This window comes from Ptychodera flava, chromosome 20 (genome assembly GCF_041260155.1).
Source record: "Ptychodera flava strain L36383 chromosome 20, AS_Pfla_20210202, whole genome shotgun sequence".
Classification (NCBI taxonomy): Eukaryota; Metazoa; Hemichordata; class Enteropneusta; family Ptychoderidae; genus Ptychodera; species Ptychodera flava.
In genome coordinates, this window is record NC_091947.1 from 11,138,428 (window position 1) to 11,153,600 (window position 15,173).

Genomic DNA, 15,173 nt, shown 5'->3' on the forward strand with positions numbered 1-15,173 from the left:
CCCTTTGATATGCAGGTCTAAAACATGCTTTGTGACAGTTATTGGAAATTAACTCAAAAAGTATGCGCCATGAGGAATGGATTTTGAAACGGAAAACGTATTATGGTGATCGACGAACAGCTGAGGTACATGTATGTACGATACATCCACGCTCTGACAGGAAACTCGCGTGTGTTTGTTTGTCACGTACGATGCATGCCGCATTGTGGGATTGAGTGGAAATTGTTGCCATTGGCAACAAGTTTCGCCACTCGGAAAGAAATGTATCACTTCAGTTTTGATGTCAGGATAACAGATAACAAATTGTAAACAGAAACAGGGAACACTCAAATGTAGTTACGCTGCTTTATTGTGTTATATTTATTCACCAAATGCTCGTTTCCATATACTTGTTTGCGCAGTTGAATTTAATGGGAAGGGTTGCGTGCTTAATCCTTCAACGGTGACACAGTTACATACCAATTCCAGGCTGAGTAGAGTCAATAGCTATTTAAATACCGCCCTCTAGCAATTACTAACGTAAAATCTGTGCCTTAAAAGGTGTATGAAGCATCAATAAATTTGACAGCTACTAAGATTGTTGTCTCCTTACATATCCTAGCTCGGAAATTACGAATTCATTTCTCAATGTTTTCCGTTTTACACTGCCAAACAAGAACGGAATCAATTGTTTTATACAGGTCCTGGTAAAGAGATTTCCCCAGGAATCTTAGATACGTGTCTTGATGCAAAAACTATTGATGACCTTAGCCTTAAATTTACAGTTCAGGCGCGACGAATGTTTCATTTATATGATTCTTGAATGATTCACTCCGCGATTGCATATTTTATTAAAACATCCAGTCAACTCTGTCACTTAGCTATGAGCAAAACATGACTGCCTGGAGACTGTTTATGTACGGGCCATTGGATTGGCACACTGTCAAGATGAATTAGGACGCGTTGCTCTGATGCTGCTACTACATCAGCCGATTATAATAGTACTCATATAATACTCTATGGGGCATAACTCTTCCTACTCATCTGTCGTATTAGATTTGATGTTTGATGTTGGAGGAATATTTCATGTGCGTGTTTGTAATTCAATGATGTAGGAATTATCTAGTTTAGCTTTTGCAAGTGACATGTCTCGGAAACTGCCAGAGAATACGCTCCTATTTTCCGTGCTCTCTGGCCTGTAGATGATACCCGCTGTCCTAAAAAAAAACACAGCAAATCACAGACCGTTAGTTTTAAGGACACTTTTAGGGGCCAGAAGCTGTTAACGGTTGATGGTTTTTATTCACTCTTTTGTTTTGTGTGTCAACTACAGTTTCTTTTCTGCTCTCCGAAGCATTTTGAAAGACCCACTAGTCAGCTTGTCAGCACAGCATAAAATGCACTGTTATTGTTTACATCTTGAATTCAAATCCGGAACAGAATTCATTTGTCAGCAATAACAATACAGTCTACACATATACAGGGTGAGTTGTTTACAAGCTCAACACTGTGTATCTGAACAGGCCGAGGAATGGTAAGAATTTTAGTTGACATTAAAAACAAGACTAGTGAAAAAAAATCATCAAACGTTATAGGTACTGAACCTATAACTGCAGTTTTTCCTCCATTTTAAGATGGGTCTGTACAGCGTATGCATAAACTATAGTCTGACAATATTCTTCTTGACGTAAAAGCCTTAATAATTCACTGTGCTTTTTGTATTCTATTGATATGTCAATCTTTATCTCGTACTAGCTTCATAACTACAATGACTACATTTTAGCAAAATATCATGTATGCTACTTAACTTAGCACCGTATTCAACCACTACAAGCCGTTTTATAGCCAGTATGACAAGGGTTCACAACATTTCAGCCAAGCATACTAATCCTAACAAATGCCAAGACAGTCCACTGCAAGAAAATTACTTCTAATTATGGGGTCAAATGTATGGTCGAATAAATCACTCTAGAATGTATAAACGTGCATGTTATTTCACTGATTCCAATCCCTGGAAAAATGCATTGCACTTTCAGAATAAGTTTGGCGGGCAATCTATGCTATACCGCTACATCGATTTGCCCGGTTGAGACACTGTGAAATCTACTATCTTTCACCATATAAGGTCTAAACTCAGGTCCGAAAGGGTTAATAGACTAATGGAATTACAACACATCTACCTGTTCAGTTCTCTGAAAAACACGAGTTTTTTCTGTCAAAACTTGCGAAAGCAACTTCAACCGAGAAATTTTGCCTTCAAGTATTATAAATTTGCTATTCTCTTGAAAATGACATTTAATATTAATTTTATAAGAAAGTCATACAGGAAATAGCATGTTCAACTATAGACAGTAAAGGGAGAAGCTTGTCTACGGTTCAACAGAGTGATCGATACAGTAAAAGTATATTATTCATACTTGGCCATAGAGGGCGCTGTCAAATTTTATTTGCATTTCAGTCAGCTGCCGAAATTTTTCAAGCGTTTCGGCGGTGGCAAGCATATACAGAGTGGGTCTGTTGGGGTTTTCAGACATTTGTACCACACTAGAATGATTTGCGTAAGCATCTTACAAGCAAATTAATGCAGAGATTGACTGTAACAAAAAGGAGGCGAGTTCAGATCTTAAAAATTCTATGTACTGACTATAAAGTCGTTGATTTCTCAATAATCATAGGTTAAGCCGACATTTTGTACATTAACTACTGTACATTGAGCACAAGTAACAGTAAATTATTGATAACCTTGACAAGCAAAGCATTATCAAGATTATTTGCTCAATGAAGTCAATCCATAATCCCTGAAAAAACATCACAGACATTTAAGGGGACTACTGTCTATTGTCAAATCAAACGAACACTTTTGAAGAAACAACCCATATGGACATATACACAAACCTAAATGAAACTTCAGAAAAATGTTATATGATGTCAACGTCATAGTCGCCCAAGTCGACCCCGCGTGTAAATTATGTCAAGGAAAGTTTCTTGTGAGGCAAAAAATCGTACAAGTTAGTAATTAGGATCTTCAAGGCTGTATCATAAACTTATGTGTTGTGGGGCTCGCAAAATTTAGATTACTTTATGGAGCAAACAAATATCTCGTATTAACAAACACGCAAAAATAAAAACTTTGTTAGCTGTGGAAACGCAGCTATCTGTAGGCCGAGTAGCGTGCGTCGCTATGCGGGCCATCATAAGGTCAACCCCACACGCTACCCCGCCAACAGATAGCTGCGTTTCCACAGCTAAAACTTTGTATGCTGTACAGTAAATGCTACGCAAACACCAAACGTCCATGTTATGGTTTAATGTGCCTGAACACTATTTTTGCGACAGGTATATATATCGTTATGGTAAGATAGTAATGGACAAAAAGCAGCCAATGACTAATGGAAATTGTTTTTTTTCGCTAAATTACCTCAAGTTTGGAATATGATGCAGGTCAACCGACTATTTTCGTCTCCTTTAGTCGTTCCTCGCTTGCCTCTCCAGAGGGCGCCGTCTATGACCATTGGCTTTCCAGAGTTGGCTGACCAACAGCTAATTATTTGGTTTTTTGTTTTCAGACAAGACGCATTGTATTTTTAATGCATTCACAGTTATGTAGATTTGTTTTATTTGTGACTATATGGAACTAAATTTAACTTTTTCAATTAAAAAAAAAAAAAAAAAAAAAAAAAAAAAAAAGAGTTGGCTGGTCCCCGCCTCAGTGACAAGGCCGTGCTGGTTGTCTGGTCACGTGAAACGCATAGACTCTCGAAAAAACGGGACAGGCAACTGCTGAGGTTTCTTTGTGCGATCTATCTTTGAATACATTAAAGTTTATTTGCCAAGCGGTCCCCGACACAATACTTCGTACTTAACACTGAATCTCATTAACGATCAAACTGACGTTCTGAATATGTACACTTTGCTCTTGCATGGCACGTTCCGAGTAATGACACAGAGAATTTTGAGGGTTTTTTGATACTAGTCATGGTGAATGTTCTGGTAACGATGAAGATCACATTTTGGATTCAAGCCGAAGCCAACGGGAAAAAAACAGACGATAAAAACAGTGTACATTTAGCCATAGACGCTACAGAAAACTCTTGCTAGATATCGACAATATAAGTTTACATTCCCTACCATAAAAATCTCCGATAACAACAAACATTTACAAGTTAGACAGGTTTACACTTCCCCAGTCCTGCGAAACGAAAATCTGACCTTTATTTCATCTGTCACGCAACATTTGACGAAAATCAGGGAACACAAAAAATGACTACTCCATCGGAGCTCAAATACACGACCTCTAACATTTTGGACTGTTTTAGCCTAAAGAACACCAAAGTTCGGATAAGCTACACATGTTTACATCCGCAAAGTACTAGAAAATACATTTGTAACACTGACTTTCGCTGTCAGGAGAAACTTCGCGATAAATCGGGACTATCCATCGGTTGATGGAGTCAGAAGCGGTAAGGTAGACATGCATTTACACAAAGCTGAACGCTGTCCTCGTAAATCTGGCCGTTCACAGTTTTCAAACAACAACATTTCAGTAGTTAACATACATACTTTACCGAATCAGGGAGCATTCCTCGCAAGAAAATATTCCGACGGTGAAAAAACTGCAAAAACGAGGGAAAATTCGGAGATACACGGACGATTGCGGAATGTAAACAACTCTGTGATGTCAACTGCTGTCAAGTCTGGAACTGCAGCGGTATGTGTTTCGGATTTCTATTCGACTTTTTGTCACTTTACAGCAACATACGGACTCCCTGCAGACTTCTAGTTGCATCGAATCTCGCTACCAATATGTAAAAAGTACTTTAAAAACCATTTTGACGAATTCTTCTCAAAATAGTTGTAACACTTTTATTTCTAAAAATGGACTTGCGGGTAATCCGAAATAACTTGTAATCCGAAAACATTATTACCGTATACCCGCATGCACGTGTCTATGAACCGGACGTTGTGCAGTCGATCGGGTCCAGCTTCATTCCGTCCCCGACCCATTAACACCTCTTAATTATTCCAAGTAGGATCGCACGCTGCTAATCCCATAGACCCTTTGTTCTCTATCGCAGTTGCCTGTCCCGTTTTTCTCGAGGGTCTATGGTGAAACGCAGTATCGGCGAATTCATTTGAAGATCGCCCTCTTGTGTTTACTATTAGGAATATAAACGTGATATCGATAGTTTTGTATTTATCATCGTAGATGGCGCTTTTCTTAATTTGCTGTACAAGCATGCGCAGGAGAGAAATGTTATTGTTGCGTGGAAATGCAAATCATATCTATTGGTTCGTACCACTCGATAATTTGCTTACAGTCAAGAATTGACCAATAGAATCACGCGTTCTATACAGGTCATACGAAACCACAAAGCGGCCAAGATGGTGCTCGAAAGTACTATGGTGTGGTAAGTCTTTTGCAGTTTTCTACATTATACTGGGACATTTTGTACCTTTACATCGTATATCACACAATATATTTAATCCCTTATAGACAGAAAAGTTTTTGGTCTTGTGCTTGTCGTCGAACAAATGCCAGAACCACCATTATCGAACCGACGTCATGACTCTGCTGTTTTTCGTTCGATTCCGAGAATCGAAGACATTAGATGACTAGTCCACCGACTCTGAACAGAATGAAATAGTGTAGAATCGAGACATATGAACAAACTTATACCGCAAATCCTATATTTTTATGGGGCAACATCCTTGTCGCGGTCCCATGAACATACGGTCAGGAGGTGGAATCACGAATCTACGCCCGTACAATTCCTCTGCTAGCTGTTGGACGGATGTTTGATCATGAGAATGGTACCTGAGGAAATTCTGTCAATACTATCTTCATTCATTCATTTCTTGGTACCAAAATTTGCGCTTACGTAAACGATCTGTCCAGATACTACCCAAATGTGTCCCAGACAGCAAACTCCACCCAAAACTGACCAAGACGGACAGACTCCCAATCCCATACGAACTCTCTTTGACAAAGTTGTTCCATTGTATGATTGTACTAAGCACTTTCTGAAAAGAAGAATATATCCAAGGCAAATGCGAGGGAAGCTGGACTATAGTTTTAGTTATATCACCTGGGTTTTTCAGTATTGCGACACCTGCTTTTAATTTTGCTGTTGGCTATAAATGATGGGGGCCCTGACATCTTGCCCAAAACTACCTGGTCCTAAAAATTAGTGTGTCCCTAGCTGCAAAATTGTAGCTCCACGGTGAGGCGGTCAGTAGTGTTCGGTTTTTGCGACCTCGCTCACCAGTGATGCTACAATGTGGATGGCCCTGTAGCATTTCAAATAAGCACATCGCACATGGAGCAGAATTCTAGTGTGAAATCCTACATGTTTACTGCATTTGGTCGTACTGATTTATCACTACTGAAAACTAAACACTATACTACACTAACTTTGTTGTTTATGGAGTTTGGAATTTGTTCAATCACTTTGATCGCGTTCCAAAAACATTTCTTGGAGCGGCTATTACCAACTTCTGGTAATGGCAGCTCCCAGAAACACGGATGCTGTATGGTATGGAATGAAGTGGCAAAGTTACTATGTTCTCATATTTGCTGTAGATACCATCATTATTCTCTTGGCATGCCATAAATCTATTAAGTTACTTGGCTCCATCAAGGAGCTAAAAAGAAAAGGGTCGTCCTTTTTAGCTCTATTTAGGGCATCTTTCTTGTTCCAAGATGTCATAAACACTGTGTATGAATTGGATGCAGTCCACCAACTGGGACACTTTCTCCATTCATGAGTATGTTGCAGAATCTGAACAGTACGTTACATCATCAACCGTTTCCCTGCCAGACAGTATCACTTCCCCATCTGCCAAGTCAATAAAAAGTGCTTTGGAACCAAAACCTATTTATTTTTCACCCACATGGCTTGGTATGTCATCAGCAGCTTAAATCCGTAAAAATCATGTGTACAGTATCTATGTTTTTAGGGACCTTCAAATGTACTGTATTTTGTTAAAAAGCACCATTTGAGACATGTTGTGCCTCACAAGTTTTCACCAACTTTTCCTGATGGTAAAACATGAACTTGGTAAGATAAGGCTTAACCCTTTGAGTGTTGTATTTTTTCTCACCAAAATTTTAGTCCAACATTTTACCAATTTTTATGAACTTTTCGGTAATTTTTCTAATAATTTTGGATCAAATGAACACAGCATTTCGTTTGCCTCAATTTAATATCAAAATTTCGGCAAAAATTGACTGAGGTATATTTTATAAGCGTGACAAAAATTGGCGCTCAAAGGGTTATAAATGCAACATACGGTAATAACCATTCAGGAGTGTTTGTTGTGTACACATTATTGCTTATCATTGGTATAAGTTTTCTCAGTATAACACAATTTTTTTTTCTCCTTTCTCCATTCAAGTGTGGACACGAGTGAGTACATGAGGAATGGGGATTTCATACCCACTAGATTACAAGCGCAACAAGATGCTGTGAATTTAGTGTGCCATTCCAAGACCAGATCAAACCCTGAGAATAATGTAGGACTCCTTACATTATCAGAGTGAGTAAAATCAAGAATAAACTTTATGAAAATTGCTTTGACAGTTTTGTTCCTCTTCAGATCTGTTGATGTTACAAAAAAATCAAGGAAGAAAATATTTTTTAAAAATTGTGTGGGTAGTTGTTTAAATTTGCCATAAATTATTATTCTATTGAAATTGTTATTCCCGTTGCATATTGCTCCATGACACATAAATTTAACCCTTTCACCACCATGGTTTGATCCAACCCTATTGTTTCTGATAGTGAGTGTGGACGTGTTTACTTAGAAATGGGGGTGAACCGGTTAAAAGAATCATTTTGGAATCAATGTTATCTTTGTATCTTCTACATCAATCAGGAATCTATACTTTTGGCACACATTGACACTCACCTGTCCTGTTCTCATTTTCAGAGTCAAAGTATTGACAACACTGACCACAGATGTGGGCAAAATCCTGGCAAGTTTACATCAAGTACAACCCAAGGGAAGCATTAAATTTTCAACAGCAATTAGAGTAGCCCATGTAAGTGTCATGTAACATCATGAATATTCATTGTAAATTAATGCTCTTGTTCCCTGAGAGTTCATTACTTCACAATTTTCAAGGCTAATCTTATTGAAAGTAAAGTGTGAATTTTGATTACATCTCAATGCAAAGTATGTCCGCCAGTGTAGATCTGATTTTAATAGGTCATAACATCTGAATATGAATGTTTCCATTGGAAATGTCTTGAATAAGCGCAGTACTGTTTGTTTTTAGCCAGATTTTGCAATAATTTTCAAGATCGAAAACAGGATTTCAACAAAAATTTAATCACTAGAATGTAAGCCTTTTTTAGAAAGATTTAAATTGACATCATATTTTCAAGTGTCTGTTTCAAAAGTACGTAGTAATAGTGGTTTGTCTATCTTTTTGCAGTTAGCACTGAAGCACAGACAAGGCCGAAATCACAGGATGAGAATCGTAGTGTTTGTAGGAAGTCCTGTCGAAGAAGAGGAGAAAGAATTGACAAAAGTTGCCAAGAAATTGAAGAAGGAAAAAGTCAACATTGATATTGTCAACTTCGGGGAAGATGTAAGTTTTAAACTACAGTCTCTTCTATCGTTTCATGAAATTTCTACAGAAAATGTGTAAAACTCAGTTAGTTTTGTAAAAATGTGGTAACACAAACAAATGACAGGGGATATAACATCTAGCGCTATTGAGATCTTATTCTTAGCCCAAGACAGATGTGACTCAACTCATACCACTTGTATGCTTATGGTACATAATATGGATGCCAGGTGTGCAGTATCACAAGGGAATGCCTTCACCTGACACGGGATAGTAACTCAGTTTACTTGTTAATCATTGTACTTTTCCAGCATTATTTATGTATGGCTCATGTAGGCTATGAATAATTAACCATTCTGAAATTAACAATCAACTGTGTGTGATGCAGCTTGGCCCAAATGCATGTAAAGAGCTAGTGTTATGACCAGTTCTAAAACCTTACTGGTTATTGTACCCTAACTCTGTACAAAAGTACAAGAGAAAATTAATAAATAGCACAGACGCTTGTCTGAGTTGTTATCAGTATACTGAAAGACTTACTGATAATTTAAGGCACCCACTGTCTCACAAGTAAGATGTTTACCCTGTGATTGAGGGGAGGGGGATGTTAGCCCCCGAAAATGGGTCCAAGAGCAATTTTTAAGGTCAGTTTGTCACTTAGGGAGCTTCACTGTTAGTTATGGTATTATTTACTCCCATTGCAGGCTGCCAACACAAGTAAACTAGAATCATTTGTTAACACAATTAACGGCAAAGATGGTTCAGGATCGCACCTAGTGACAGTTCCACCGGGACCCATACTCTCTGATGCACTGGTCAGCTCTCCAGTGATAGTTGGTGAAGATGGCTCTGGGGCTGTACCAGGACTCAGTGGTACATCCAATGAATTTGAATTTGGATTTGATCCTTCCACTGATCCAGAGTTGGCTATGGTGAGTTTCTCTAGGAATGCCTGTCACTATAAACTCCTCAACATATGGGGGGGGGGGAGAGTCTGTTATTGGTGATGAGAACTGACAGAAGGGAGTAGGGATGGAGAGAGAGAGAGAGAGAGAGAGAGAGAGAGAGAGAGAGAGAGAGAGAGAGAGAGAGAGTGTGAGTTGGTTAGTCTGTCTTTTGGTGATGTGAATTGACAAAAGGGGATAGGAGTAGATATGTTCAGGGGTTAGGCGTCAAGATCACAATTTTTACCACTGAATTTATTACAACGGAAGTTTCCAACAAGATAGTGAAATGATGATACTGGCTGTGTTTTGTCAGGCACTGCGTATTTCCATGGAAGAACAAAGACAGCGGCAGGATGATGAATCAAGGAAAGCACAAGAAGAATCTGTGGGAGTCACTGAAGGCGGCGGTGAACAGAGAGCAACCGTAGCAGGTATGTTGTGCATGTCAAAGCCAGCCTTAACCCTTTCACCACCATGGTTTGTCCCAAATCCATCGTTTTTCTATGGTGAAGTTGGACCTGTACACAGGAACTGGGGGTGAAAGGGTTAAAATCATCCATTATTTCACTCTAGTCAGTACTGTTATATTTAAGACAGACAGTGCCAACCTTCCAAATAGACACTGCCACAGAAGTCGTTCAATACTACAATGGTTGCCACTCAAGGCCAGCTTTATCTGTGTATTCTGCATCTGTCAAATTAAAATCAATGTTGCAGGTGCTCGTGCTCACTGTTTGAAGGTTTCTAAATTTAGATTCTAGGCCAGAACGACGCAGAGGCAGAAGTAATTAACTTCATCTGTTACAGACCAACACTTAATTACAATGTAATTGCCTGACTTAAATTGAAGGCACCATACTCACGATACAAAAATTAAATGCACTGAACAAACAAAGAGAACAAAAAAGCTGTATAATGTAGAGGCTTTCCTTGGAAATGAAATGCAGTTATTATTAGAAAAAACATTCCTATTTCAGCTGGTTGATTGAGAGCCTGCTCAGAAAAGTCCTTGGTACACTCAGAGGTATGCCTCACTCTTCTGAAGGTGTCCATCATGACTGTGTGTGACGTTTGCAAAATGGTTAAATGTGAAGGACATAGTCAGTAGGAAACAATGTTCTTTATAATTTCAGGTTATTAGTTTTTGTCCAATTTGTTTCAATTTCACAGCTGACAGTGAGGAAGCATTGCTGGAACAAGCTATTGCCATGTCGATGCAGCAGCCACCGTCATCAGTATCAGAAAGTGTCCAAGATACACCCATGCCAGATTTTTCGGCCATGACGGAGGAGGAACAGATCGCCTATGCCATGAGAATGTCTCTGACCCCTCAAGTGAGCAGTGGTAAGTTTGAAAAAAAATGCTGATCTTGCTGTGTTGTTGTTTCTGTGAGCAGAAATATGAGCTGCTCTCAATGTTGGCAGTGAGGGCGCTCTTTGAAAATCAGTCACCATTCACACAAGTTTTCAACTCACAAGTTGGAGGTTTCTGTGAAAAATAATAGAATTCCTTACCCTTGTGTTTTCAAGCTCCCAGCTTACCAGCGACACAAGAATTTGAATTCTTTATGACTTGGTCATCTTACCATCGCATTTTTATCTGGTTTTAGAGATGACAAAATGTTTTAAAATGCCTGATGTTATTTGCAGTACTTGTACTACTGTACAGTGAATCCCCAAAAGACTGAGAAGTTTAGAATTTTCTGGAGATAACAAGTCGTGACTTAACTCAAGCGCAATGAAAATTTTGCCCTTAAGTGATCAAATATTGGATATCTGGAATATTGGAAGTTCTTAATTTCAAATAATTGATATGTATTGTTTTTGACATTTCTGTCCAGTCATTGTCAAAGACAAAAGATGGTCATTTTTATGCCATCATAACATTATGTTAACATAATTTTTACCTTTATAATATCAAATCCAACTTGTCAACGTAGGTAACCATTGCATAGTTCTCATAAAGTTTTGTGGAAAACATAAAAACTAAACCGGTGTTCAGAATCTACCAAACTCAACCCAGGCATCACAGTGGTTTGAACCCAACCCCATTGTTTTCTGTGGTAAAGTTGGACCTTTAGGGAGGGAAATGGGAGTGAAATGGTTAAAGGACGTATCATCATTCCTGTTAACCTTCTACTTTATCAGGTCAAGAACATTGACTTGAAAGCAAAATATTCTCTCTTCATTGTCATTTCGTGCGTTGTTGGCAAGTTAACATGCATCCACTGTGATTACTAAGCTCACAACGTTTTCGACTTTTAGATATCTCAGAGTTGGCAAACCCACAAAGTAAAGAAGAGGAAATGCCAATGGATACCACAGAGGCAGCCGATGATAAAGTAAAGAACAAACTCTTTGACTTTCATATAATTGGTAGCCGTGTTCAGAGGTCTCTGTCCCTGTTTTTCAATGCAATCCACAGCAGACTTTTTGTACATACAAACTTTAACTTTTCCATGTGTATGACTCTTTTGAGAATAGAAATGGCAATGTTAATGCCATGATTCCCTTACATGATCATCTCTCTACGATGGTCAGACCATACCAATGATATGCAGGGTTTAACAAATTTGCCATCATAAATATGCTGAAAAAGTTGAAAAGAATGTTGTTCAGAATATTAAAAGCATTTCAGCAATCTCTGGGAAGGCAGTCTCTGGGAAGAAAAGCAATCCAGAATGTAGCTTTTTGGAAGCTCTAATGAAAACGTATATCTGCACTAATACAATATCTAGTTATCAAAAACCAACCTCCAAAACACTTACCTGAATAATACCACTGACGCTAGGTCATTGGTTGCACAATATTGGGAAAAAGTGACTTTAATTGCAAATGTCAATAAAGAACATGTTTTTTATTCTTTCAAATTCTATTTGCAACATGAATGGTTAATCATGGAAACACATAAGAATAGGCTGCAACTGAAAATTAGTCATTTTGTTTCTAAAATTTAATGTGTTTTTCTTCCATTTCAGCAACCAGATCCTGATGATGACTACAGTGAGGTGATGTCAGACCCAGCTTTCTTACAAAGTGTTTTAGAAAATCTTCCTGGCGTTGATCCGTCAAGTGAAGCCATTAAAAATGCCATGGGCACTTTGACCCAGCAACCCAAATCTGACGACAAAGACAAGAAAAAGAAAGACGATAAAGACAAAAAATAACACGAATGTCTCAAATTTTTCTAGGTTATCAAATTTTTCCCCCTTTGATGTAAAAGATAAAATTTTCAAGAAGTCTCAAGAATTATGATTTAGAATTCAGCACAAAATCCCTCTTTACAATCACCTCACAAAACTAGAATAGAAATGATAATATTTATGTCAGTAAAACAGTCTTGTATTCGTCTGCCATATCCCCATGTGTCTTGAAAATCTGATGCCATAAAGCGCAAGACATTAGAAGCAATTTATGCAATATGCGAGATATGCCGGAGATAACATCTGATTATCAATGGAAAATATCTGTGTACCTTAAATGATCATGCACCATGCAGTCTTGCAGGCCTATTTTTTGTGCAACGTAGATCTTTAAGTGGTCAAAATTACACGACCTCATATGTGGTCACATGAAAAGTATAGGTCTTCAAAGGAAAATATTCTTCATTTTGTTTTTGAATTCAATGAAATCAGTATACAATACTATATCCTTCTAACTTGCAGAAATATCAGTTGCCGAGATTGATATTTTGTGTCATTTAGGTTGTGACACCAGCAAAGTTAAATGCAAAGCTGCTACATCAGCAACAGAAATTCTACATGGATGGTGCAACATGATTTCAGTGGCTGCATTCAAAGTTAACTGGCCCAGTGTACTGAGTTTTATTTTGCCAGGTTGGCATAATAAATTTATTGAACTTGAATGTTGTATGTAATATAGTGAAGTGTTTTCAACAGCATTCATTGCTCTTGGCTGTAAACACTTGTTCCTTCTAGGTGTCCCAATCCTGTGTAGAGAGGGCGATGGTGTCGTGCCGTATCTTACTACAGGTACTTGTTATTGCCTGTGAAGCACTCGCATAAAGAAACATACTGGTGTAAATTGCATATCACTAGTTAACGGGAGTCCGCATTTGGACATATTGACCAGCCATATTTGAGAAAGCTCATGTTTGCTTCCCTGATGGACTGTAGGTTGCAGAAATCAATCTTTATGGGATCACAGACAATACTGCCATCTTTGTTCATGTGTTCTAGAACACGCTCTTATGTATATGGTACGTTTTAAGTTATCCAGGTAACAGTTACCTGAACTGTTGCCCGGTTGAGTGACAGTTACAAAACAGAACCAAAAAGATGCATATTATGTGACTCATAATTGACAAATCATGACACATGAGTTTGGATGAGGTGAGTTAGAAAACGGTTATTGTGTGTTTGTGAATTGGCTTGCTATGCAGAAGTGACAAGTTCAACCGGACTTTGACAAAAATCATGGACACAGGAATTGACCTGTTTGCAGACAATCTGCTCTGTCATACTGTAAGACTATTCACAAGTCTGTAAGATCTCAATACTGTGAACTTGAAGCGTTCTTTTCTGAATCCTTTGAGTTTGTTTTGCTGATATAACACTATAATTCCGCAATGTTAATATGATCATACTGTTCCCCAAATGAGCTGTCCTACCAATCCCCACACCTGTTGAAAATACCCACAATTAATTGCAGGCAAACAATATAAATAGCACCAAATGAAAGACTGCTGTATCTCATTGGGCAGCTACTGACAACCAATAATGGGCAAACTATGACAGATTTGACAGCGTTTTCTTTGCTAGAACAAAAACTGACATATGTTTTGTTTATGTAGGATTTTATGTAGCCAAGTGTGTACTTACGAGCCTTAGCTCTGTGACTGAAGATGATATTGTCCTTGAGCTTGAAATCTTATTCCACTCAACTGCGTTCCATGAACTACGTTTTGAAGAAAAATGATCCTGAAAACAACTGATGCAACTACCTACCTACTTACTTTTGAAAGACAAAATCCCAGTTCAGTTGAAATGCAATTCATTGGAAAGTTGTTTGGAATCACCTGTGTGAAACAGCACTGGGTAATAGCAGCAGGCAGACTGAATGTTTTCAGAATATCTTTTCTTCAGAGCATAGTTTATAACATTAGGAATCAAATAACCCTTCCACTTCACTTCACAATGTCTCAGTGTGTGTGTGGTATTCGTTAACTCCCATGTTCTTAAAACCACAAGCTGTCATTCACAGGTAGAAGTGATGGATTTTCGTACTTTGGCCTGATTCTTGAGAGTTCATAGCAGGTGGTTCGATTTCCACATACGTTGGAAATTTACCAAGCCTAAACAGGAAAAACTGTGCACTTTCTATTTCCCTGGTGTGCGGAAGTATGCGTGGGTGATACTACAGGGTGCAATGAAATCACGCCATGAAAGTTTTACTGTTGACTGCCTTGGTGGCGCTGTTCGGCGTTGCAGTGATTGTTTCTTGTACATTCTCAACAGTGGATAGTTCAGTTGTGTTTTTAACTAACCTAATTCCAACCCTAACCATGACTCAAGGTGCAGTGTAGGTTTACTGCAGTTAAACTCAAAGAGCAGACTTCTCAAAATTGGAAATAAGGTTTACCCAAACTTAACACTGCACCTCCAGTCATTGACAGTGGAACACCACCTATGCACTGAACCTTTCAGTCTATTTCAC

The 15,173-nt window shown here is 38.4% G+C and overlaps 1 protein-coding gene across 1 annotated transcript; it reads left to right on the top strand.

Annotated features, from left to right (window-relative positions):
* Positions 1–5,230: 5,230 nt before the first annotated feature.
* LOC139120021 (26S proteasome non-ATPase regulatory subunit 4-like) lies at positions 5,231–13,362 on the top strand. Its single transcript, XM_070684030.1, has 9 exons — positions 5,231–5,387; positions 7,375–7,515; positions 7,909–8,020; positions 8,417–8,572; positions 9,256–9,483; positions 9,812–9,929; positions 10,669–10,842; positions 11,763–11,839; positions 12,476–13,362. The coding sequence occupies exons 1-9, from the start codon at positions 5,362–5,364 to the stop codon at positions 12,662–12,664; spliced, it is 1,221 nt and encodes a 406-aa protein (XP_070540131.1). The 5' UTR covers positions 5,231–5,361; the 3' UTR covers positions 12,665–13,362.
* Positions 13,363–15,173: the final 1,811 nt, after the last annotated feature.